The sequence below is a fragment of the Vigna radiata genome, unplaced genomic scaffold, assembly GCF_000741045.1.
Source record: "Vigna radiata var. radiata cultivar VC1973A unplaced genomic scaffold, Vradiata_ver6 scaffold_215, whole genome shotgun sequence".
In the NCBI taxonomy this organism is placed as follows: Eukaryota; Viridiplantae; Streptophyta; class Magnoliopsida; order Fabales; family Fabaceae; genus Vigna; species Vigna radiata.
In genome coordinates, this window is record NW_014541783.1 from 158,689 (window position 1) to 184,367 (window position 25,679).

Consider the following 25,679-nt stretch of genomic DNA (forward strand, 5'->3'; position numbering starts at 1 on the left):
TCGTTAGGTTTGTGACGTGAATAAGAGATCCTTGGTTACATTGAACATGCTAATGCATGTCTTGTTACAAAATTATACCATAAAACACAATCTTGAAGTGAAGCCAACGGTTTCAGAGAATCGAAAAATAGTTATACTGGAATAGCTACAAGTATAGCTGGATAAGTTCATCACTAACAACTGATGGAGTAAGGACACCTAAATCAGTGAAAAGCAGAGTGAGATACTGAGGAGGAGTATAATCCCGTGCAGAACTTTCAACCTCAACCTTGGATGGAACAGGCACACCAAAATCAACAGGGCGTAAGGCAGGGGCCAAATCCTTTTGATCCAGAGGGTAAAATCGAGCAAACTGTCAATTGCATACAAGTATGTAGCAGGTCCATTACTAATCGAGTTTAATTTTGATACATGGTAATTATCTTATTCTAACAATCAATTAGACAGAATTTTATACACGACTTTTAAGGTAACTGTGTATTACAAAACTTGATAATCTCACCATTGTTTATACATGGCAACCATTATTGGGTGAATATTATAAATTCAACTTTGAGCAAAGCATAATGTTGAATTAAGCTAAGAGGTTCTCATAGGGAATCAACTGACTTTTTTGGTTAAGACTTTCTTCTTATAACTTATAAAATACTTTATTAATAAAACAAGCCAAGACTCGTGATAATATTAATCAATGGGCTAATATTTTGAGTTAAACTCCCTTCGAATGCCTAAGTCATTAAGTCATAAAAATTACCATGTTAAACAGTGTATTCTAATCAAATTCTTATTGATCAATATAACAACTACGCAGAAAATGGAAGCAAGCATACCTTGTAACTTTCAGCAGCCACATAAACTGGCTTGTTCATACTCTTAGCCACCATTGCAATTTGGTAAGTTCCCATCATGTTGATTATACCACCACTTTCAACAACTCCATCTGCCCCAACAAACACCATGTCAACCTCATCCATAGTATAAGCCACTGCAGAGTCTATAACAAGCTTCACAGGCACATCAAGCTTCGCCAGCTCATTGGAAAACCGCAAACCCGTTCTATCCGGTCTCCCCTCTAAAATTTAAGAGTGATCCATCAATTCCATCCTTAAAACAATACCCTCTTTCTCAGTTACTCCTTAAAAAACTACTTAGCTAATTCTGGCAATAATAGAAATCAAGCTTAGTAAGCTCAAATACAAAACATCCTTCAAATTAGTGTTCGAACTTAATCAAAATACAAGAACTAAGAGATTAAAGCGGTGAATATATTTTCAATACTAAAAAAAATTCGTTGCTTTAGAGAGAGCAGAACCTGTGCACAAGACTCTAAAGAGCTTGTTATTCTGTGCAGCGAGTTTGAGAATCTGAAGCACGACTCTGGAGAAACCGTGAACAAGAATTGTGCAACCGTCGAATATAAAATCCTGGCTCAGCATTGCAATGATTTCGCGAGCCTGAAAAAGGAACCGATTGAGAGAGTGATGATGCGAGTGAGTGAAAGGGGGGTGGGGGAGTGAGTGAGTGAGTGAGTGACCTTGAAGGAGATTTCGCCGAACTTATCGGCGCGTTCGAGCAAGCGAGACTTGGCGGAATTGAAGTCTTCGTACTCGAGAGCGGAAGTCCTGGTGACGTATCGCATGAAGAGATCGCAGGCGGCGGTTAAGGAGATTGAAGTTGTATCCCAACACTGTGTGCAGCGTAACAACGGAACAGAATAGATTAATGATAATAATCAGAAAATCAATTTCAATGAGAAGAGAGAGGATCGGGGTGGTTACTTTGAGGGAATCGGAGGCGCTTTTGAGTTGGATTTCGAGTTGCATCATGGTTGTGGCCTTGCTGGAGCGGATGACGGCGGCCAAGGCACGAATGGCGGCGACGGCTTCCGCCAAATCGGGGTGCTTGCGCCAGGTGTCGAACTCCTCGATGACGGAGAAGGGTTTGTCGGCGTCATTGTGGGCAGGAGGAAGAGGAGGAGATGGAGAAGGAGAAGAAGGGGAACGAGGGACAGTGGCGGACTGAGCCTGAGCAAGCCACTCGGTGCTCACTACCCCGAACTGCACCGCTCTGTTCTCGTAGTACGCCGATGTCTTCCGATTCTCCATTCAATTCCTCCTTGTCTCACTTCCTCTAAATCACCCAATCATTTTTTTTATTTTATTTCTACACTTTAGAAATTATTTTTAATTAATAAATCAAAAACAAAATTCAGGGTGAAATAATTATATATTTTGTTGAGATATAAGGTGAATTTGAGTTGAGATATTTTTCATTTCAAAAGGGAATAATACTCCTGGAGAAGTGATAGTTTTTAGACACAATATCTCCTTTTTTGGAAGTAACAAAAATCATTTAATACGTTCCCTTAAAAGCATCTATAGTTATGATGAAAATAAAAACACTAAGAGATTTAGATGTTTAAATAATTCAATCGTGAAAATATAATTCGACTCAATCTTAAGACTCAATTCGACTTAATTTTGTTACAAATGACAAGACAAAATGGGTCAAAAGAATATGCAAGCTAAATTAGCTGTTCTCCCAAAGTTTACTCCAGCAGCTCTGTGAGAAACACTTAAAACTCTTTTCTCTCTATACCATCTTGCAGTCACCTGAAAAATTTTTCAGAACTGAAATTAGGAACGAAAGGAACTGCTGACATGTATAAGAGAGTAGAACTGAGAATTAGATGAGACTAAAGAACAAGATATGTTTTTTCTATTGCCCTTTCGCCATGTTCTCGTCAAACCACAGCCTGAACTCTTTCTTTCCATGGCTTTGGAAAGAGAATTTGATCCCGTGTGCCAGATAACTGATTTAGGAAAAGCCGTGTCTTATCATTCAACTGTAATTTGTTTCCATGTTTACCTGAGGCCAGAAACTAATTATATTCAATGAACTGTGTCGGTGTATTGAATAAGCAGAGTACACCTATTATTGCAATCACATAACAAAAGTTACACAAAGTGGATTGGAAAGAACTTGTACAGATCTTTAGTTTATCATATCCGTTTTCAAAATCATAATAACACACGGGATAAGGTTCAGATTGGTGGCACTCCCATTGCTCCTTAACAAGGCTAGTATCCATTATTTTATAATGATTTTAATCGTAAAGAGTTTCCTGCCATTTCTGATGCCTTCAAACCTAGTATCACAAGTTGGTGGGATCAGAATAGGATTTCCGGGATTACTTGTAAACTCATGGAAATGGCAAGCTTTCTCAAAGTTCTAGATATGCAAAGTTGTCAGCTGGGTTGTGCCATGTGGAAGAAAAAAATGCATCCCATGGGTCTTTTTATAGCACGATATCTACTTTCTCATGTTTGACACAAGGGGTACTCCCAGCTGATTCATCTCCCCTCTCTATCCAAAAGCTCAATTTTCATTGCCATGTTCAGAGCTTCCAATTCCGTGTCTTTGCATTTTGGTATGTCCTTCATGTTCAGGCATTCTCTGATCTGATTCTTTTCTCCGTTACCTTTTTCAGGTTTAGCTTCATTGAATCCTTCAGGCTTAGCATTCAGTGTTGATGCCTGTGCTCAGGTCTTGATCTATTCCTTAGCCACACCACACGTGTTCATTGATGAGTGGCAGTTATACTCTACATGTTCTAAAAATCATCTACTATATTACTAAGCATGACCATTTTATTTTATACACAGCCTTTCTGCGTTAACATGGCTAACATTTGAAATATAGTGCACTTCCTTTAGATATATTTTGACAATAAGTTTAATTGTGTTTTCAAATCACATGTCAAATCGCATCCTTCATGTTCTTCTCCTCTTCAATCATATACTATACAAAAAAATATAATGAACAGGAACAAAATACTGAAAACATGGTTACACACTGTTAAGAACTTATATTCAAAGAAGGTTGGGGAACCTTCAAAACTAACATCCACCCAATAACCCAGAAACAGAAACTAACTCATACGAGAAATCCTAACTAACAAGCTAAAAGATAGATCAGGTTTAAATCCTATTTTCCCCCATTTTCCTATAATACATTTTGAAAGGTTTAATTGTATTCAGCGGTGCTTGATATCTAACATATGTAAACTAAACCTCACCAGCTACCAACAAACAAATGCCAAATATTAAGCAGTGATGAATAAAGAAAACAGTAGCTGGAACAAACCTACCAAACACCAAAGATGGAAGGCTATAATTGGGAATCAGCACCTTAACGAACTCATGGTACAGCGAGGAAACATCTATGCCATCCTCCACCTCGAAGGCGAACTCGTGATCGGAAGCAGCACACCATGCCTTCAACCACAGGGCGTCCAGGCCACATTGCCCGTCCTATAATGCACAACCTTTTCACCGATCGCGTCCACTGAGGCGGCGAGGGGCACCGGGAGAGTGCGGTGAGGCGGTTGAAGACGAGGACGTTGACAACGAAGTTGAAATTGGGGTCCTGTTTTGGGTTCGAACCGCCTTGGGAAGGTGGAACTTTTCATTTTTAATCTCGTATTATCTTACAATTTTGTAAAGAATATTTTTTTTAATTATTTTGGGGGTAGATTCAAATTTATCCCGAAACCTAATTATTTTGGAAATATTTTAGAAAACAAAGCCAATTATTTGATAAACTTAATTTGTTTTATAAGTATTAATATAAAATATAATTTAATGAATAGTATGTTGTACAAACAATGTTCATCTAAACTAGTTCTGCATAATTTTTAAGCTAATCTTTAGAATTGAAGAAATTTGGAAAATTATGTAAGAATAAAACAAGTATTTTTAACTTAATACACGATTATTTATATTTTATTCCACACAAAAAAAATACAACTAGAATACAATTACTAAATTTATAAAATTTAAATTTTATAATTGAATAGTATTTAGTTAATTTTTGTAGAACATTTTTACAAATTTTAGGAAGTGCTTATAGAAGTTATTAATTGCGAATGTTAACAATTAATCATTTCAAGCAATATTTAACACTATTAAATAGAATACGTAAATGAACATTATGAAATATATATGTGAGAATTTGACTTATCATTTAAAGTAAAAAAACCAAACAGGCTCTATGTTGAAGAAGACCTTTTCTATTTTTTTAAAAAGACGAATTACGGGATTATTTTTATTTTTTCAAAAAAAATACCTTTTTTAATAAAAAAAATATTGAAGTAAAATATTTTAATTTCCAAATTAAAAATGTAGATCGTTAGCTTTATACTTGTAGGATCAACATAAAATAGATATAGACAAAGCCTCTTAAATCTTAAACATCGAATGATTAATCCTTTTTCTTCACTTCTAATTCATCCGTTTGAATTTATACTTCTAATTTTCTTAAATAGTTATAATCAAATCCTCCAATTACTCTTTTTAGTGAAATAATTAGGAACTTAAGTTGATTTTTTCAAAGAAAACTATTTAAAAGATTTAAATATATAGAACTATTGAATATGGTAAAAAAATATAAGGCTATTTCAAATTCAATATATATGAAAGAAACTATGGTAAAAAAACGTATCATTAACACTTCTATGTAGAGAATTAAAGGATGCATTTCCTGAAGAAAACAAAAGTGAAATTGAATTTGATTTCAATCATTTTGTGATTGATTAATCACACACGCACACTTTTCCTGCAAAGCTCAACATAAAAACTGTATTTAGCAATCGATATGCTAATTCTAGCTAAATCACTCAATATGCAAATCACTACTGTTGTGGAAACTGGTGCTTCCAAAATACTTACATTTTAGAGTTTATAAGATTGTATGCTACAACAAGCCCCATAACTAGAGAAAGATCTATATTTTGCTCCACTACCATTGTGAAAACATCATCTCCTAAATCAACTCCACTATGTGACTTCTTCCTCCTTAGCTGCAAACATAAAAACATGTATAAGTAAAATAATAATAACAATTCTAAAATCCTTCTACTATGTTCTTCTACCAATCTTCCACTTTCTATATTTTTTTTAATGGTAGGTATTCAATGATTTTCAATAATACTAAAGCATCATCCATCACGAGTACATCACAATCACCAAAGTCATGTTTTCCAAACAAGCTTTCATCTTTCAGAAAAAGTAATGGTTCGATGACACACTTTACATTCATTTGATACAAAATGTAATGGTAAAATAATCATAAAAAAAGAACAAGGACAGTATGACACACATTGACATTCATTTGACACACCTAACAAGAGCAAAATGGTCTTAAAAGAATGAACTTAATTTTGTAGTTTTTTGAAAAAGAAAAAAGTAAAAAGTAAAGAAAAATAATGTCAAATGAATATAAAAAAATTATGTATATCAAAGTATATTTTTTCATAAAAAAATCAATTTTTGTATTTTTACAAGAAAAAAGAAAATAAGAAATAAGAAAAGATAATGTCTAATAACTATAAAAATTTTATGTGTATTAAAATATCATTTCTCTTTCGAAAACCAATTCCAAAAAACATACAACACTAGTCTATGACGCATAATAAATTTAACAAAAATGATATATTGATACACAAATTTTTTATATTCATTTGAGAGTATTTTTTTTACTTTTTACTCTCTCTTTTTTCTTTATAAAAGTACAAAACTTCAATTTTTTTATATCGTATTACCTTTGTAATGTGTGTAAAATAGATGTAAAGATGTCTCACTTTATTGTTACTTTAAATTTAAGGAAAATGTTTTTTCAACAACTTTTTTACTTCCGTTGATAACTCGTGGTTGATCTGTTTCAAATCTACAAGCCAATAAAATAGTGACACATAATTTATTGTCAAAAAATAATTTATTGTCAAAAAATTGTTAAAAAAAATTATTAGCATATCATAGTCCTAACTTTAAAACCTACCCTTCCCATAATTTTACCTAAATCTGCACTACATGTGTAAAAAAAACAACTAAACAATCTTCATTTAATGCATTGGTTTTTATGCAAATCTCCCTTGCTGATAGATATTAAAGATGAATGAATTGAGTTCATGAGACATTTGAGGAACTGAAATTAATGGTGTGTTAAACTTTTGGTGATTAACAAGATGTAAGAAACCTTACCTCTGCAACCACCACTCCAACCTCATTAGATATTTTGCAAGCTGAATTGCAGGTGCTGCTTTCTATTTTATGAATATAGGGTTGGTTTTTGTCCAAACCAAGTTCAACTTCATAGATCGAACCCCCTTTAGAGATCTTATAAGTTTTTGAAACTCGAAAGCATGGTCCTTTGTGATCATTTCTTGTTGCTGGAAATCTATAACCCTCCCAGAATCTGGACAACTTATATTGCTGAAACCACAAAAGACTAAAATAATGTTATATATCAGAAATTTTACGTGAAATAGTTAAGAAGTGGACTTTAAACTTAATTCAATCTCAGAAAACTGATTTTAAGATGAGGTTTACATTTATTTATATATTATAAATTGATATTAACTTTAATCGACATATAACTTCCAAGTCGATGTAGGATTTCCAAGAAAGACTGTGCATGAAATTTGCTTACCTTTTTTAGCATAGTGAACAAAATATCACCATTTTGATCCATGAGATGAACTTCTGCTCTATGCTTGCAGTTGTAGTTATCAACTCTGTATGCAATTTGGCCATTGGAATCAAAGACAGTGCACCCTTTTCCATTGAGTACAAGAGATTTCATCCATAGGGTAAAAGTTTCTTGCTTGCAAGTGAAAGTGCAGGTAGTAGAGGATTCTAGTGCTAATTGGGGACAAACTTTTCCCATGGTTGTTGAAATTGTGTGTAGCATGTCACCAATAAAAGGTTTTTATATACTAATGGGATAATCATATATTTATAGCCACATGAAATTTTTAATCAAAGTCGGTTAAAGAAAATAAAGCATAGAATGATTCTCAGTGAGTGGTTTGAGGATGAAGGCAAAACACAAAAATAATAGTACAAAGCACACATGATATAAAATACAATATCATGTCTCATTTGTTAATTATGTTTTTGTTTAATATGATTTCTTGGCGTGTTCTTTGAAATTAAAGCAAAACTCCACAACTGCAGCCGTAAGCTTGTTTAGAACTAATTGCCCTAAACCTTATCATCAATATATATAATACTGACTTTTTGCTGCAGGTCATATCAGACGTTACATAATATAATCCCCACTTGTTGCCTGATGATGAAATGCAGATGAATATATGCCATTCAATAGTTTTTTTTATAGTATTAGTAGTTGCACAATGCAAAGGTTTCATTATTATTATTATAAACCAAAGTACGGAGACTTCAAAATGATATTATTTTATATTATACTTGCTGGTCTGCATTTTTACACACTTAGTTTTAATGCAATATTGTACCACCATATAAATTAAGTAAATTATATCGTTTTATTAGAGAATATAGTATATTGTCTGGGCTTTAACATGGTGATTATGGAGACATTGACATATTAAAAAAATCTCAAAAAGTAAAATTTGCAAAGGAAACTTGAATGTTAATGAATACAGAAAGTTTATTAAGAAATATTTTAATAATTTTTATTTTTAATTTAAAATAAAAAAATCAGAGTTTATTCAAATGTTATTGATTTTAAAACTTAGAATTTATTTATAATATATGAAGGTATTTTTCTCATTTAAAATTTAATACACTGATCAATAGTTATACTACTAGTATATTAGTGTATAAAAACCTTTTATTGTTGACATGCTAGTATTTATTGCATTGGATACTGATATTTTGACAATTCTTTTTAATAATTTTTTTTTATAACAGCACATGTGTCATTATTTAATTAGTCTGTTTAAATTTATGTTTAAAAAATATTTGAAACGAATCAATCATACATTGTATAAATTGTCAAAAAATTGTAAAAAAAAATTGTTAAATGAACTTTTTCCTATTTTATTAGTATGCTAATATACTATCACTCTTGTGAATATTTTTTATTTATTAGGTCAAGAACTATTTTTTTTTTCCATATTAAAATTATAGTTTATTTAACAACATGGTTAAGTGGTTAAACTTGCATGTGAATGTTTGCATTTGGTCCAAGGCTTCAAATTTATTAGGCCACTTGAGTCACTTGAGTCAAATAATATGGCTCCAAAATCAAGAAACAACCAGAATTGAATAAAAACAGCAACAAAGTTATAATTAATATATATAACTAGAATTGAACTCTTCCATCACCATTTCTTCATGAACGTTACTGCTTCTACTTCTTCCTGAACACTAACCTTATCATTGTTTCTTCCAGATCAACATTGACCTTCTGGTATTTCATTTGCTCTGTTTATTTACTTGTTTATCTGTGTTTGAATTAAAAATTATCTTGCCTCCAATTTTCTCAGATATATATATATATATATATATATATATATATATATATATATATATATATATATATATATATATATATAAAAGAATTGTGAAACAAGTTTTTCTCATAAATATAAGATTATATGGTGATAACCTTTCAAAATATTTATAAAAAAACGATAAAACAAAGTAACGTAATATTCTTGATACTTTAAAATAATTTAAGGACGAAAGATATATTTAAATTTCGTTTTAATTTTATTAATTAATTCTTTCTTTTATGTATAAAAGAAAAAACTGATTTGTTAAGTTAACGCCTGAGATGAAGTTATTATTTAAAATAATTTGTACATGAATAATATGTGTTGACAAGTTTCAAGAGTTATTTTTCAGTATATCTTACTCTAGAATGGTCATTTAACTTTATATTTCAAACTAATATTAATTAGTATAGGCTAACAAAAGTAACAATTTTCAATTTTGGGGTTCAAAAAGGAAAATAAAAATTATATAGAAACCCACCACCCTCGAAACCAAAAATTACCTATTTCTAATTACTTACAATTAATATTAATGTGATTAATAGATAAATTATTTCATGTTTCAAACATATTCTCAGAAAATTTATATTTAATTATGATACGCTCAGAAATCATAACTAAGACTGTAACCATTTGAGTTTTGGCAAAAAAGAATAGCACAATGAAAATCATCGATACAAGTAAATTTCATCGTTGTCTTCTTAATCATAAAAAAAAATTATATATCGTTTAGAAGTAAAGACTTAAAACAGTTAAATATTCTATTTTTAGAAATATCTTTTAAAAACAAAATCAAAATAAAATTTCATATTCTGGACAATATCCTTATTGTGTGATTATTAACTCGATAATAATTCATACCAATCTCCATAGGAAATAATTATTTTATCAAAACCAAACTTATGGCCTTAATTGGATTGTTTAATTAGAAGTTTAAGTTTTGACCATTTATAAATATTCAATTCAATAAAATATAATTTTATTAAATGAAATGAAAAATATTACTTAAAGTATTTAATATTTAATATTTTTCTTATAAAATCCATAATAACTTTTGAAACATTTACTAAAATTTAAATAAAAACTATTTAATATTTTGGACAAAAAAACATAAGATGCATCACCAAACCTAAAATAATATTTAAAAAAGTTTATGTGGAGCTAATTTTAATGAGTATATCTTTAATGTACACTAACATTGAAGCTAATTTGAATATTTTTAGCTTCTATATCTTAAAAGTAGTTTTAAAATTCAATATATTAGACTAAACACATTAATTACTATGCTAATATCACTAACACATTAGTTTATATATTTTTTCCTAAGTCAATGCTTTAAGCTACCTTTATTACAAAATTAGCAGAAGAAGTAAACATTCGAGGATCGCATTTACATGCCAAAACATGTCTTAACATTAATTTGAAAGTGATTAATAAACCAAAATAAAAAATATTAATTTGGTACGTCATTTGAGTTTCTCAACCACTATTTTGTAATTTTAGGTTTAAATTACTAGTAGTATATTATGATAATTTTTATAATATTGGTGACGCTAACTATCTTTGTTTTTTTTTTATAATGACTTTTTATAAAAAAAAAAATACATTAATATTTTTTTACAATTATTTTTCCAATCACTTTTATTTTTTCCGTAATACTCAATATTTTTTTTTATTAGAGTGTATTGTTTTTTCTACATGGTTTTCTCTTACATTCTTTATTGTTAAATTGACTATAATTTATTAAGGTTATTAAATATTTAAAAGAATCACTAAATACAAATCATAAAAGTTTATGTTTGTTAATTAAGAATAATGTATTTCAAATGATAGATTATAGAAGAGTGTGTGTTGTTTATGGGGTTGGTAAAATGCATTAGGCTCACGTCAACAACATAAAAAGTTAGTTTTGGATGGATATGGTGGAAACTTAAGATGATTAATTACTGTTTTAAATCAACGAGTTAATTGATGTGAAAGTTTGAAATATTCAAATCCATAATTACACTCATTTAAGTATAGTTCAGTTCATAATTACATTCTTAATATGCATTTAATTTTATTTCAATGAATTTGTTTTAAATCCAGATCTATATTTTTAGATTTTAAACTTAATAAATTTAGTTGGATAGTATGAATTATATTATTTTTCATTTTAAAAATTCAAAATCAATATATTCCAAAGAAATTGTTTAATCAATACAATATTTTCTACTGTAAAAAGTTTCTTAATTTGAGTTCCATTTTAGACATATATACAGAGTGTACATAAGTGCTTATATTCTCATAATATAAAAAATGAAAAAAAAATTATAAACAATTCTAACAAATAAGGAGAAAAAAATACATAAAAGAAACAAAATTCAATTAAATGGTAGACACTTATACCTTATCAATTTAATGTCGAAAAATATCTTAACATTTAATAAAAATATAATAAATAAATTAATTTAAACTTATCATACATATGTATTTTCATTTAAAAATAAGTCCAAATAAAATAGATTAAATAAATATTCATTTAATATAATTTAGACCTAAAATTTTATTTAAAAATGTAATTAAATGTACACACATTTCAAATTCAGTAGGAATAGAATGAGATATCATATATATTTGTTTCATAGTTTATCAATTTATTGAATAAAAAAGCCAAGATTTAAATAAGTTAATCACTTTGCTAATCATAATATAATTTTCTAGACTTTATCATATGTTTATATAATTAAAATTGGTGATGTCAATCTCATCTGGGCTGCATTTAACTTAAAGAATAAAAATAAAATCATTATTAAAATTTGATTTTCGCAAAATATATATATACAAAGTAATAGGTCGCTTGTTGCTTAAACCATAGGTTAGATTTTGAATAATTTGTGTCCAACGTGTTTTTCGATTCAACCACGAATCATACGCGGTTTTGTTTGTGGATAACGTTAGTGAATGACACGTTCCTTAATTATGTACTTTTAATTTTTCTAAATTATTACAAGTCAGAATTAAACTTCACTAATCAATGTCTTTTTCAATTTAAATATCTGTTATTAATTTTTTTTAATATGATAGTATATAATAATGTAGAAGACATTACCATTATTAACCCTTGTACATTTTCTTTCTTGTTGTAGACACACAAAATTTTATGGTTTGGTTTTGGAATTATGTATGAAACAAAAGGACATTTAAGGAATTTACTGTGTTGTTGAATGTATTGCCTTTGACTTTGAAAGCTTCACTGAACTCTGACAAGTCTTGCTAACATGTTATTTATTACCTTGACTTTGTTCAAAGGAAAACGGACAAAATAATATTAAAATAATGATGCAAGAAAATCTAAAATCTTTGATTTTAGTGTAACGCCATCAAAATTATTTATATATATATATATAATAAATATAATAATTGTATAATTACAATAGTATATCCTTAATGAATTTTGATGGAAGCATAAAAATGAGTTATTGACATGAAAAATGCAGAAAATGTACTTAATATTCCTTGAGAAATGGATTTGATTATTATTATTAATTAATTAAATTGATTTTGTCAGGCGGGGTCACAGGGAAAAGAAATTAGAAGGTTAGCCAAAACGACGACTAGTTTCTAACGAGAAAGAGATGGAACGAAAAGGGAAAAGTCTTCACTCAATTTGCATATCCAATTCGGAATTTTCTAACGATCCTTCCTTTCCCAATTTCGTGTAATCGGATAGAATTTCAGACAGTTGTGACAACAATTATTATATTTGTGTGTATATACTTTTTTTTTTTCTTTCCCTCAATTTAGATATAAAATTATCATAGATTAATTTGTGTGGATGACGATGATGATGATGATCAGGATCCAAATTTGAAGTCGTAGATTATCCATTCTACAGCGAATCGTTTCTGGGTTGGTCTTTGATTCCCTGGATTTTTCCCTCCGCGTTACCTTCTTCATTTCTCTGTATATCTCTTGGTATATTTTGAAGTTTCGGTGTAACAGGGTGTGTTAACTACGTGGGGGCAAATCTGGTTTGCAACCTTTTATTATATTTACCCGAGGAGGATCAGATTGTGATTTTGATGGGAATTTGATGTGGCTGTCTGCTTGAATATCCTGTTTGATCACCGGGGCTGTTTTGTTTGATTGGCTAGAGAATTTTGGTTTTTTGGGGTTTGTTTTTGCAATGGGGAAGAAGTGGAGTAGCTTGACTTTTTGAGTTGGAATTTTTACATGAAGGGTGATGTTTCAATTGCGTGTGATTGTGAAGAAAGGTTTTCATCCAGGTGTGAGCTTTTTTTATCTCCTTTGCATTAGGTGGCTTTTTTCTTCCTGGTTCTTTTAATTTGACTTGCAGTCCTTGTTTAGTAGTGAGGAGTATTTGTGAGAGTTGAATTGGTTGAAAGGTGGGCAAAGTTGGTTTCCTTGTATGAATTTTGAATTCAATGGCCAAGAGAGGTGGCGATTGATTTTTTCCCAAATTGTGGATTCGGTGTTGAATTTGTTTCCTAGGCTGAATGATGAACCACAAACCGCCTCGACAAGGTTGGGGATTGTTTGTGAATATAGAAGCATGGAAATTCAGATTGTGAGGGTTTGCATCTGAGTGGTAGCTTACAAGTATAATTGCTTAGGATAGATATATGGGATTGATTTTATATCTGTTGGGGTTCTAGTTCTTTATGTTGGATTAGTTCCCTATTCTAAACATGGTCTGTTAGGAGTGGCAAATGGACAAGTCATAATGAACCGACAAACAAGATTGTTTGTCAATGGATGCAGTGGACAAGACTTTTTCTGAGCTTGTCAGCATCGTCAAAACGTGGATTCCCTGGCGATCTGAACCGGCAAATGTGTGTAGGGATTTTTGGATGCCTGATGAGAGTTGTAGAGTATGCTACGAGTGTGATTCACAGTTCAACTTGTTTAACCGTAAGCACCACTGTCGTTTATGTGGACGGATTTTCTGTAACAAGTGTACAACAAACTCTGTTCCTGCCCCAGTTTGTATAATAGTTGGAAAAGATTCATGTACAACAAACAAGAGTGCATCAAACAAGCTTGAGTTGGAAAAGATTCGTGTATGTAATTATTGTTACAAGCAATGGGAGCAAGGTGTAGTTGCTTTTGATAACAGTGTTCCTGTTTCCAATCTGGATAATAGTGCTTCAGCATCAACTTCAAGCTCGAATAGCAGTAAAACCAGTGCCACTGCAAACAGTAGTAATATTACTCTTTGCTCCATGCCTTATTCAGTTGGATCTTATCAACAAACGCAGCAGGGTTCTGTTCTGAACCTACATAAATCACCTGTGAAGGGAAAAGACACGGATACTGATAGGGAAGGCTTATCGGCATTAGGAGGGAGGAGTGATCTTGTAGCAGATCTGGGTGATTCATTACCGAAGCAATGTGGATTCGCAATTAATAGGTATTGTACTGTTTTGATTTAGTTTTCTGATGGAGAACTAATGCTTGATTGATCACATTGATATTTCTTTAATCAGGCATTTGTCATGTAGTTTTGTATTTATATTTGTCTTTTGTCAATATATTCGTCATTGTGCTTATGAAACATGAGAATCCAAAGGGCGTGTAATAACCTTTCATTATAGTTTTTATGATAACCGGAATTATGCCGGGGAGTCTTATAATTTAGGACTTTAACATTTTGTTCCAACTGGCATCTACAGGTATCAGGAATCCTTGAATCCAAATATGTGAATGTTATTTACTATTTGACCTGGTCTTTATCTAATCGGCTCTGCATTCTCAACCAACCAGCAGTTTTGTGTTTAACCAGTGCTCTTACTTTTTCTAATATTTTGTCATGGATCATGTGATTTTTTCTTGTTTCAGGACTGATGACGATGAGGATGAGTATGGTGTGTATCGGTCAGATTCGGACACTAGACATTATTCTCAAGTGAATAACTACTATGGACAGGCTGAGTTTGATAGGATAGGCCTCATTGATGGCTCAAGGAAAGTGGATAATGATGTAGAAAACATTGATGCAAAACTCCCTTCAAACTACAGTTTTGACACTGACACACAGGGTTTGGAAGGAGCCCCAATTATTGCAAAAAATGAGGATGAACCTGATATCTGTGATGAAAATGAAGCCCCTTCCTCATTATATGTCTCAGAGGACGTTGATGTTGAACCTGTTGATTTTGAAAATAACGGACTTCTCTGGCTCCCTCCTGAACCAGAAGACGAAGAAGATGAACATGAAGCTATTTTGTTTGATGATGATGATGATGATGATGGGAATGTCATTGGAGAGTGGGGGTATATACGTAGTTCTAGCAGTTTTGGAAGTGGTGATTATAGACAGAGAGATAGGTCAAATGAGGAGCAGAAGAAGGTGATGAAGAATGTAGTTGACGGGCACTTTAGGGCATTGGTAGCTCAGCTGCTGCAGGTTGAAAACCTATCTGTTGAAGATAATGACGAGAACAGTTGGCTGGAGATTGTCACATCTCTGTCATGGGAAGCGGCTACAATATTGAAACCAGATATGAGCAAAGGTGGAGTGATGGACCCAGCTGGTTATGTGAAAGTCAAATGCATAGCATGTGGGAATCGCAATGAAAGGTAAATGATATACTTCAATATATTTCATATTACATGTTCTATCTACTGTTCTTGTTCTTCTAGATCAGTCGATATATCCAACTTGTCAATTTGGAATGCATTTAGCAATGGGGTTTTAGAGCTCAAATCCTCTTTTTCGTGCATGTATACACACAATTTGTGTGTTTCCACATACAGATTGTACCGGTTCACAAATATAATAAACAAAAGAATTATTATAGAGAATTAGTCCTGTGGTTTTTCAGTATTCTATTTCTGGTTTCCACTTCTAGCAGAGAAAAAAAAAAGAAAATTGATGATAAAAATAAACTAAAGAAAATCACTGGAACAAAAAAAAACATTTCCAAAGAGTCAGGAAAATTGTTTGAGTGTTTAAAGAAAAACAACAAATCAAAAGACGTGCAATTACATTATTTGTTTAGTCTGGGGATAGATATGCATGTAATGCGATGAGAATGTGGCCGGTAGTTATGTAGGGAATAATGGATCAAATGGAAACTGGCGCATGAAATCTAGATAGTAGCACTAAATGTTCTTTGCTGATAACTCATGTATCTCTCTTTGTAGTTTATACTAAGACATAGGATTGGGAATATACAGATGATAAGAGCTTCTACACTAGTAATTATTTTATTAGTTTTAAAAAATCCTCATTATTCTCACTGGCCAAAATTGAATATAATTTAATTCACCTGATTTTATATTAATCACTAGGTCTTATCTCCTGTTATATGACATTCCTTTTGCCTGACTTCTTGGATTCGTATTCTTATTAGTGTGCTGGTTAAAGGAGTTGTTTGTAAAAAAAATGTGGCTCACCGGCGAATGTCATCAAAAGTGGATAAACCTCGCCTGTTGATCCTTGGAGGGGCTCTGGAGTATCAGCGTGTTACGAACCTCTTTTCTAGCGTAGATACTCTATTGCAGCAGGTTGTACATGTTACCATTCTTTTTTATCTTTAGTCTGGTGCTTGCTTGGTTGTTGGTACACATACTGGTATCATGGTTCATGCTTGTATTTATATCATTTATCTAGGAAATGGATCATCTGAAGATGGCTGTGGCAAAGATAGCTTCACACCAGCCAAACATGTTGTTAGTGGAGAAATCAGTCTCACGATATGCACAGGAATATCTTCTTGCAAAAGACATAACTCTGGTTCTCAATGTCAAGAGACCACTTTTGGAGCGCGTAGCACGTTGCACAGGTACTCAAATAGTGCCTTCAATCGACCATCTTTCATCGCAAAAGTTGGGTTACTGTGAATCAGTTCATGTTGAGAAGTTTCTTGAAGACCTAAACTGTGTTGGTCAGTGTGGGAAAAAAACAGTGAAAACATTGATGTTTTTTGAAGGTTGCCCAAAACCATTTGGTTTCACTGTAAGTCTTTATTTGTTTTTTCTTATCATTTTTATGTTATTCAATGTAATAAGGAAAAAGCCTTCAGGGCTTCAGGCAATTGTTGACTTTTAATTTCTGAATACTCTGATCTTTATACACTATTCAAACGCGATGAAGCATGTCTGACCAAGTGGTTAAGAGTTTGCCACCCCTACACTCCAATTAACTATTTCGACAAAAAGTTGGCCTATTTATGGTCATGCTTCAAGCCCCCAAAAGAGTCCATTTATCTTGTGTTTCTAATTTTGAACAGATTTTACTGAAAGGGGCTGACAAGGATGAGTTGAAAAAGGTAAAGCACGTGGTTCAGTATGGAGTTTTTGCAGCTTACCATTTGGCTATGGAGACATCTTTTCTTGCAGATGAGGGAGCATCCCTGCCAGAAATTCCATTAAACAGTCTGGCCCTTCCAGATCAAGCATTAGCCATTCAGAGGTCCATTTCAACAGTTCCAGGTTTCGGTATTGCTGACAATGAAAAACCTCAAGGACATGAACCTGACACTGGACCCAGGAGAACCAAAAGTGTCCCAATTTCTGAACTAGCTTCTACGACCTGTCCAGGGCCTTGTGTCTCTAATGGTGCTTCTCAACTGATGCCACTTGGATCAAGTCTCGACCATTCAACTGCCTTTTTCTCCTCCATTGTTGCTTCAGGAAATTCAATTGCAGAATCACACTGTGATAAGCTTCCTCCATGCACTAGAAGAGACAGAAATGAAATGAACCTCAAACAACCTGCTGTGAAAGAAACTTCTATGGTGGACGACACCCTGGTTATTGTGGATGATCCTACTGCTGTCGACCCTGGAACTTCAAAGAAATTATATCAAGGCTTGTCAACTAACACTCCACAAAATGGTGATAGCAAAATCTCTACAAACCAGTTAAGTGGGTCAGGATCTTTATCTCCAAAAGATGGTCCAAACCATCCCGAGAATCTTGAAATCCCAAATGAAGAGTTTATTCTTGAAAAAGAAGAGTTTCCTCCATCACCGTCTGACCATCAAAGCATTTTGGTGTCTTTGTCCTCCCGTTGTGTATGGAAGGGAACTGTGTGTGAGAGGTCTCATCTCTTTCGAATTAGATACTATGGCAATTTTGATAAACCATTGGGTCGGTATCTGCGAGACCACTTATTTGATCAGGTAATTAATTGTCTGTTCTAGGAATAAATCTCTTTGTTGGTTGAACTATAGCAGTAGTTTTTATTGTTATTGTCATCACTTTTCAGAGTTATCGATGCCATTCTTGTCAAATGCCATCAGAAGCACATGTGCACTGCTATACTCATCGTCAGGGAACACTTACCATATCAGTCAAGAAACTACCAGAAATTATCCTACCCGGGGAAAGGGATGGAAAGATTTGGATGTGGCACAGGTGCTTGCGGTGTCCAAGAATCAATGGCTTTCCTCCTGCTACACAGAGGATAGTAATGTCTGATGCTGCTTGGGGTTTATCGTTAGGGAAATTTTTGGAGCTCAGTTTCTCAAACCATGCTGCAGCCAGCAGGGTGGCAAGCTGTGGCCATTCATTACACAGAGATTGTCTTCGTTTCTACGGGTGATTATAGTCTTCCCTATTTTTTGGTTTTAGCTAAACAAGTAATGGTGTAAGGTTTATGAGTGAACAAGTCTTGGTCTCATACTTTTACAATGAACTTCTTGATTTAAGACACAAAGGTTGGGTTAAAAAAATAAAGCATTTCTTTATTTTTCATCATCCTGATTATGTAAAAGAGAAGGATTTTTAAGACCTATTTTTTGGAGGACTGTTATAACCTTATAAATCTTTTTTTTTTTTTTTTATTGTCAATTCAAGCTTCTTTTTTTCTGTTGGGATAACATCTGTACTTTTATCAGCCTTTTTGTGGCTTTCATTAATCAATCATACTCATGATTCTCTTGCAGATTCGGAAAAATGGTTGCTTGTTTTCGATACGCATCCATTGATGTTCACTCCGTCTACCTTCCCCCCCACACACTTATATTTGATTATGGGAATCAGGATTGGATACAGCGAGAATCAGATGAGGTTTAATACTTGCAGGCTTGGATCTTTAAAATTAAAATTTGGTTGTATGATAATAGTGCACCTAATTTCTTGTTGTTACAGGTGGTCAACCGGGCAGAGCTTTTATTCTCTGAGGTACTCAATGGTCTCAGTCAAATTGGAGAGCAAAGATCTAATGCAGTCCAAATCAGTAATGGCCATAAAACACCTGAAGTAAGACGCCAAGTAGCTGAACTAGAGGGGATGTTGCAAAAGGAGAAACTAGAATTTGAGGTGGGGTCTTCGGTATTATACTTTATTTATAGCTTCATTTAAGTTCCCTTCATTTGAGGTGGGTTTAATGATTAATCTTGTTACTAGTAACTGTTAGATATAAAACCATCCATGTGTTAGTAGAATACTCAAAACTTTATGTTTTAGCAGTATTTTTTTGGTTAGAGTTTTACTAGACTGGATATTTTTTAAAATTTTATAATTAAAATTTGAAACAACATATAAGAAGTTTGAAAGGCTTGAAGTTGAATCATTCTCTCTTCTAATTACTTAGGAAGCTCTTCGAAAGATTTTGAATCAAGAAAAGAGAAATGGCCAACCGGGGATTGACATTCTGGAAATTAATCGATTGTGGAGGCAGTTACTTTTTCAATCATATATGTGGGATCACCGCCTTATTTATGCAGCAAACTCAGTCAATTCCAATAATGTATCCGGTTCAAGCAGTCCAATTTCCGAAGATAAGGAAAAAACTGTTGATGAAAATCAAATGACCATCAACTCTGTTCATGATGGTCCAAACCTTAACGAAAACTCTTGTCTTGGAGGAGGAAGTGCAGTAGTTGATGGGAAAATTTCACCAGATCTAGAAAGCGAGATGACCGAAAAAGAAAATCATGAGAAAGATGAAAGATCTATTTCAATCAGAAAAAGTATAAATGACCAATCTGATCCCTTAGAATCTGAATTGGGTGTTCGCAGAACTCTATCAGATGGGCCAATTCCCATCGTACCTAGTTTGTCTGAAACACTTGATGCAAAATGGACTGGTGAAAATCACTCTGGATTTGGCATTCCAAAGGATAACAGCTCTGTGAATCCCGATTTGGCAGATACTTCGATGATCGGTGTACAAAAGGAAACATATCATCTAGGGGATCGTGCAGAAGATCAAAATGGTTCCAAGAGTTTTTATTCTTCTTTTAAAGGTCACGATAATATGGAAGACTCTTCGAGCTGGTTAGGAATGCCCTTCTTGAACTTCTATCGCCAATTTAACAAAAACCTTTTTGCTAGTACGCAGAAGTTTGATACCCTAGTTGACTACAATCCTGTTTTCGTGTCATCTTTCCGGAAGCAGGAACTCCAGGGTGGGGCAAGGCTTCTTCTGCCAATTGGTGTCAATGACACTGTAATACCAGTATATGATGACGAACCCTCAAGTATTATAGCTTATGCCTTGATGTCATCAGAATATCATCTCCAATTGACTGATGAAGGAGAAAGGCCAAGAGAAGGAAGTGAGTTCACTTCTTCATATTTGTCTGACTCAGGCACCTTCCTGTCATTCTCTTCTGTTGATGAAACAGCCTTTGATTCTCAGAAAAGTTTTGGATCGATAGAGGATATGATACTTTCCATGTCTGGGTCTCGTAGTTCATCAATGTTTGATCCAATGTTATATACCAAGGCTATGCATGCCAGAGTTTCCTTTGGAGAAGACGGTCCCCTTGGCAAGGTAAAATATTCTGTGACTTGTTACTATGCCAAGCGTTTTGAAGCCTTAAGAAGGGTGTCTTGTCCTTCTGAGCTTGACTACATAAGGTCTCTGAGTCGCTGTAAGAAATGGGGAGCTCAAGGTGGGAAGAGTAATGTATTTTTTGCAAAAACATTGGATGATCGATTTATCATCAAACAAGTTACGAAAACAGAGCTAGAATCATTCATTAAATTTGGTCCTGAATACTTCAAGTATCTTTCTGAATCCATAGCCACCGGAAGTCCGACATGTCTGGCTAAAATTCTTGGCATATACCAGGTACGTATTTTTTGAGCCCAACATTTATTTCCTTTAAGGTTTATTTGTAAACTGAAAAAATTTAGTAGAAATCAAGCCTAAGCTGTTCATAGAAGTTAAAGCGTTCATGAGCGGTGATAATTGTAAGTAAACCAAATACCAAAATAACTGTTTTTGTTAAAGCATCTGACGAACACAATTTTTAATGTGGTAAATACACGATGACTAAGGAGCAACCATGTAATAAACAATCCTTTTCAGATTATTAATTGTTGGATAGATGGTATATAATTCTGTATTTTGCTTCACTTGATTACAACCGATATATTATCTTAACCTCTTTATGTTTGAATGGCATTATATTGGAAAGGTTACATCGAAGCATGTTAAAGGAGGGAAAGAGTCAAGGATGGATGTTTTGGTTATGGAGAATCTTCTGTATAGGAGGACTGTGACACGACTTTACGATCTTAAAGGATCTTCCAGGTCTCGGTATAATGCAGATAGTACAGGGAAAAACAAAGTTCTACTGGACCAGAACTTAATTGAAGCAATGCCAACTTCTCCCATATTCGTGGGAAACAAAGCCAAAAGATCTTTAGAGAGAGCTGTCTGGAATGACACAGGTTTTCTTGCTGTAAGTCTCAACTTTTGTTTGCAACATTCTTATGTCCATCTCTTAACTGTCTCTTGCTTCTTGCAAAATGGGCATCATCTTATGTCCATCTCACATGCATTTGTTTTCCTGTTGTGCAGTCTGTTGATGTAATGGACTATTCTTTACTGGTTGGGGTGGATGAAGAGAAGCATGAGTTGGTTATTGGGATCATTGATTTCATGAGGCAGTATACCTGGGACAAGCATCTTGAAACATGGGTAAAAGCTTCAGGCATACTTGGGGGACCAAAGAACACACCTCCAACAGTTATATCACCCAAGCAATACAAGAAAAGGTTCAGGAAAGCAATGACCACTTACTTTCTCATGCTTCCAGATCAATGGTCTCCTCCTTCTATTGTTGCTAGTAATTCTCAGTCTGATTTAGGTGAAGACAACCCACAATCTAGGACCTCAGCTGAATGATTCTTTGGTTTTCTGTGTGTAAATTTTTGCTTTCAATTTGGGGAATTAACTCCCCCATAATTTTATATTAAAATTTTTGTTTACCCCTCTTATATCATATAGGAATTCTTTTGGTTCATTTGTAATTTTGTCAACTAGATATTGTCAATTATTTGTTAGAAGATATACCAACAGAGGGGCTGTTAGTAGCCAAGGATGTTTGTCTGGGGAAATAGTATTTGATGACCTCCGGATGAAATCTTTGTACAAAAACCTATAGTAACGTTCTAGCAACTCATTCTATACATGTATATTTCTCAGACCTGCTCTTCAATTTCTCAACTTTCCTTGCCATTCCTGTCTTGTGCTTTACTTCAGATTTTATCAGGCTGTGTTTATGTTATCCGGGGCGGCTTAAGGAGCCTAACTTATATTTTAATATCTCATTCATATATTGATTTTGATATACATGATTTTTCAGACCAAGTTATCAGTTCTAGATTAATCTTAATTTATGAAATATTAATTGTATGATAGGAACTTGTAATCAGCAGCGAATTTTAGAATAAATTATTCATCTGAAAGTTATTAAATAATATTATGGTAAATATATGAAAGTTGACCTCTCCTAAGAAATTTTGTATTGGTTTGGAGAAGATTTTGAATTTTTATAATTGAAATATTCAACGAATTGTTAGCAAAAGATATTAATATTATGCTAAAAGGAATAAAACTATAACAACAGATTATATTATTTTCCTAGTGATTTGACTGGTCTACTGGGTGTAGAAGACTTGCAACTCTTATTAGATGATTTCTTTTATGCAGAAAAGGCAATTTAGGATATTGGGCTTGATGCAAGTGGCTGCACCCCCACAATTTCTTTCCCGCACCCACCAATGATGTGAAATTCCAAAATTATAAATTATGTTTTTTGGAAAACAAAATGGAGATGCGGGGTATCGATCCCCGTACCTCTCGCATGCTAAGCGAGCGCTCTACCATCTGAGCTACATCCCCAACTTGAAAGTCATTATCAAATGATGTTACATAGCTTAAAGTGCTCATTAGGAAATCTAGCTAAGAAAATATTTTTTTAATCGTATTTTCACTAAATAAAAAACTAATATGAAAAGTAAAAGGAAGATAAATAATATGGCTATCATTTAAAAAATAAGTACCTACCAAAATAACTTTTAGTTCATTCTTATTTCCCAAAATATCCCTTATTAACATAATCATGAGTTAAACTATTCCATATCAAGGAACATGCTTCAATACATTTTGTGATCTATTTCTAATATGATTATGGTAATTGCTATTGATATTTAAAACAATGTTAAAATTCCTTAAAACTATGTTTATGTGAATGGATGATTTGAATGCTACCAAAACAGTAACAGATAACAGATTCCATAGACTGAAGGAAGAGTTGTATTATTCTAATCAGAATAAAACAACAATTTAAACTGATGAAGATATTTTCTGAAATTCTTGACCTACCTCAAAAGGTAGCTCCAATCCACTGTTTTTTTTCATCTATCAGATAATGGAAAATTCTGATGTGAAACTGTATGAACAGATTGAAAAAGAAAAGCATGACCATTAACCACTGTCAATTTTTACAACTTTGATGAACTTTGTTCTGAGGAAAGAACTTGTCCTATTCGATTAACCAATTACAGCATATATTTGTGCTATTATTCCTTTCTGCTACAAATTAGCACTGCATGTAACTGTTAAGGTTTTTGAGTGTGACAAAAGCCTGATTGGTTTTGGACAAGTTAAAGCCATCTGTTGTAGTTTAAATCCTCTTGTTGACGAAGAACTCCTTTTGCTAAATGGTTGATTTCTTCCCCTTTAACAATCTGCAGCCAACTTTGTTGTTGCACAAGATTCATGATTTCAACATCCCTGAACCCAACAAATCAAATTTCCTTCAGTCAGATGAGTATACAACAGTACTACTATGGAGTTAACACCTTTTCTCTATTCTTTAAGGTGAGAGATGATCCATGTAATCAAGTGCTGTTAATTCTTTCTCATGATTTCAATTTAGTTATATGTTCTTAGAGATTGATTGATATCATTAAAATCAATATTGATTATGGGGCCTAACATGATCTTATTTAGAGATTAAATTACAAGAGGAAGTTAGTACAAGGTTGGATAAGATTCTCTACCTTGGATGATGGGTTGGCCTTGGAATTCGTTGATAACGAGGCCCTTCATCATACCCTTCACAAATTATTTCTCCACTCTCATCTTCATAGCAAATTATGCCCTGAGATTTGTCCTCATAAATCTGTTTAGGAGCAAAATAGAGATCAGTTAACACAAAACATCCTTAAACTCGGTCTAATTTCTGTTAATCAATCAACCATAAAAGACTTGTTGTTAAGTGTGTGATTCTTCAATTTGGATAAGGGTAACAACCAAAAAGCCTAGCATATAGATATAAGAGTATGTATAAAAGAAACATGACAAGGTATTAATTAACCTTGTTCTTGATGGATGCTGTGATTCTAAATGCTACTGGACCAACTGGTGCTTTTTTCTGTGGGACAGAGCAGTGTTTGGACTTCAAATCTTTGTTGGCATATTGCAGAAATGAACCATATTTCTGAAGTGAGATTTGAGCTGAAGAATAACTGTTAACTGCCATCAATTCTAATTCTTCAAGAAGAACATGAAGAAAAGGAGAAGATAAGATGAAGAAGAAGAAGAAGAAGAAAAGGAATAAAAGTATTGATGGATGGCTTATTGATATATAGTAATAGTACAATGATCACGTCACAAAATCATTTAGTTATTAATAGTGAGCATTGGTTTGGTGGGCTTTGCTCATATAATAATTTCAATTATTGATGGACCATGTCTTATCACGATGCAGCAATATATAATACATTACTAGATAAAAGTTTCTTCCTCAAAGTCTTCATTCAATAAAGTCACTTTATACACATATTTTTTTCATATAAATACATTTTGTAATGTCAACAAAATCATTTGTTGGTATTATGCATATATTGTGGGTTACAAAGTTAATATTATAAAACTGATAAATCTGAACTGAATGTTTCATATAATGTTTAGAAACAACAGTGTTTTTCTGGTAAGGATCATTTGACTGCAAAGATGGGAGTATAAGACTGATACGAAAGTAATAGCAACCACATAATAGTTTATTCATAGCTTAGTTTATATTTAACTGATGTGGCATTATATTTTGGTAATGAGAGGAAAATGCAGTATTGTGCACTAAAGTCTGAAATGGTTGGAAGAATG

General features: G+C 32.9%; 4 protein-coding genes and 1 non-coding gene across 20 annotated transcripts in view; 1 reads left to right on the top strand and 4 right to left on the bottom strand.

The window, feature by feature from the left end:
* The window catches only part of LOC106778189 (translation initiation factor eIF-2B subunit alpha), a 26,881-nt gene extending 22,361 nt beyond the window's left edge, over positions 1-4,520 (bottom strand). Inside the window, exons 1-8 of one of the 14 annotated variants that reach the window (XM_022776085.1) lie at positions 4,151-4,503; positions 3,195-3,554; positions 2,705-2,868; positions 1,779-2,612; positions 1,535-1,687; positions 1,313-1,454; positions 831-1,072; positions 4-352 (exon numbers count right to left, since the gene is read on the bottom strand). In XM_022776085.1, the coding sequence (XP_022631806.1) occupies positions 146-352; positions 831-1,072; positions 1,313-1,454; positions 1,535-1,687; positions 1,779-2,105 (1,071 nt within the window). In that variant the 5' untranslated portion in view covers positions 2,106-2,612; positions 2,705-2,868; positions 3,195-3,554; positions 4,151-4,503 and the 3' untranslated portion in view covers positions 4-145. Of the gene's footprint in view, positions 1-3; positions 353-830; positions 1,073-1,312; positions 1,455-1,534; positions 1,688-1,778; positions 2,613-2,704; positions 2,869-3,194; positions 3,561-4,146 lie in introns of those variants that run through there. The other 13 variants (XM_022776083.1, XM_022776087.1, XM_022776086.1 and 10 more) reach the window with 13 other exon arrangements.
* Positions 4,521-5,509: 989 nt separating this feature from the next.
* LOC106778190 (protein LURP-one-related 11) lies at positions 5,510-7,769 on the bottom strand. Of its 2 annotated transcripts, XM_022776092.1 has the most exons (4): positions 7,489-7,769; positions 7,041-7,271; positions 5,730-5,860; positions 5,510-5,616 (listed from the first exon to the last, which is right to left on the bottom strand). In XM_022776092.1, the coding sequence occupies exons 1-4, from the start codon at positions 7,747-7,749 to the stop codon at positions 5,598-5,600; spliced, it is 642 nt and encodes a 213-aa protein (XP_022631813.1). In that variant the 5' UTR covers positions 7,750-7,769; the 3' UTR covers positions 5,510-5,597. The 2 variants fall into 2 exon arrangements, with proteins under 2 accessions (XP_022631813.1, XP_014521615.2); XM_014666129.2 differs by having other exon boundaries at positions 5,563-5,860; positions 7,489-7,768.
* A 5,106-nt stretch (positions 7,770-12,875) lies between these two features.
* On the top strand, positions 12,876-22,720 carry LOC106778182 (1-phosphatidylinositol-3-phosphate 5-kinase FAB1B). Of its 2 annotated transcripts, none has more exons than XM_022776077.1 (12): positions 12,876-13,587; positions 14,023-14,732; positions 15,161-15,901; positions 16,678-16,831; positions 16,938-17,282; positions 17,557-18,450; positions 18,537-18,868; positions 19,216-19,339; positions 19,421-19,591; positions 19,866-21,350; positions 21,700-21,966; positions 22,086-22,720. In XM_022776077.1, exons 2-12 carry the CDS (start codon positions 14,074-14,076, stop codon positions 22,410-22,412), a joined length of 5,499 nt encoding a protein of 1,832 aa, XP_022631798.1. In that variant the 5' UTR covers positions 12,876-13,587; positions 14,023-14,073; the 3' UTR covers positions 22,413-22,720. The 2 variants fall into 2 exon arrangements, with proteins under 2 accessions (XP_022631798.1, XP_022631797.1); XM_022776076.1 differs by having other exon boundaries at positions 12,876-13,210; positions 13,304-14,732.
* A 618-nt stretch (positions 22,721-23,338) lies between these two features.
* On the bottom strand, positions 23,339-23,411 carry TRNAA-AGC. The gene has a single exon. It is a non-coding gene; the product is annotated as a tRNA-Ala (tRNA).
* Positions 23,412-23,966: 555 nt separating this feature from the next.
* LOC106778172 lies at positions 23,967-25,229 on the bottom strand. Its single transcript, XM_014666099.2, has 3 exons — positions 24,892-25,229; positions 24,575-24,696; positions 23,967-24,305 (listed from the first exon to the last, which is right to left on the bottom strand). The coding sequence occupies exons 1-3, from the start codon at positions 25,054-25,056 to the stop codon at positions 24,176-24,178; spliced, it is 417 nt and encodes a 138-aa protein (XP_014521585.1). The 5' UTR covers positions 25,057-25,229; the 3' UTR covers positions 23,967-24,175.
* Between the last annotated feature and the right edge of the window lie 450 nt (positions 25,230-25,679).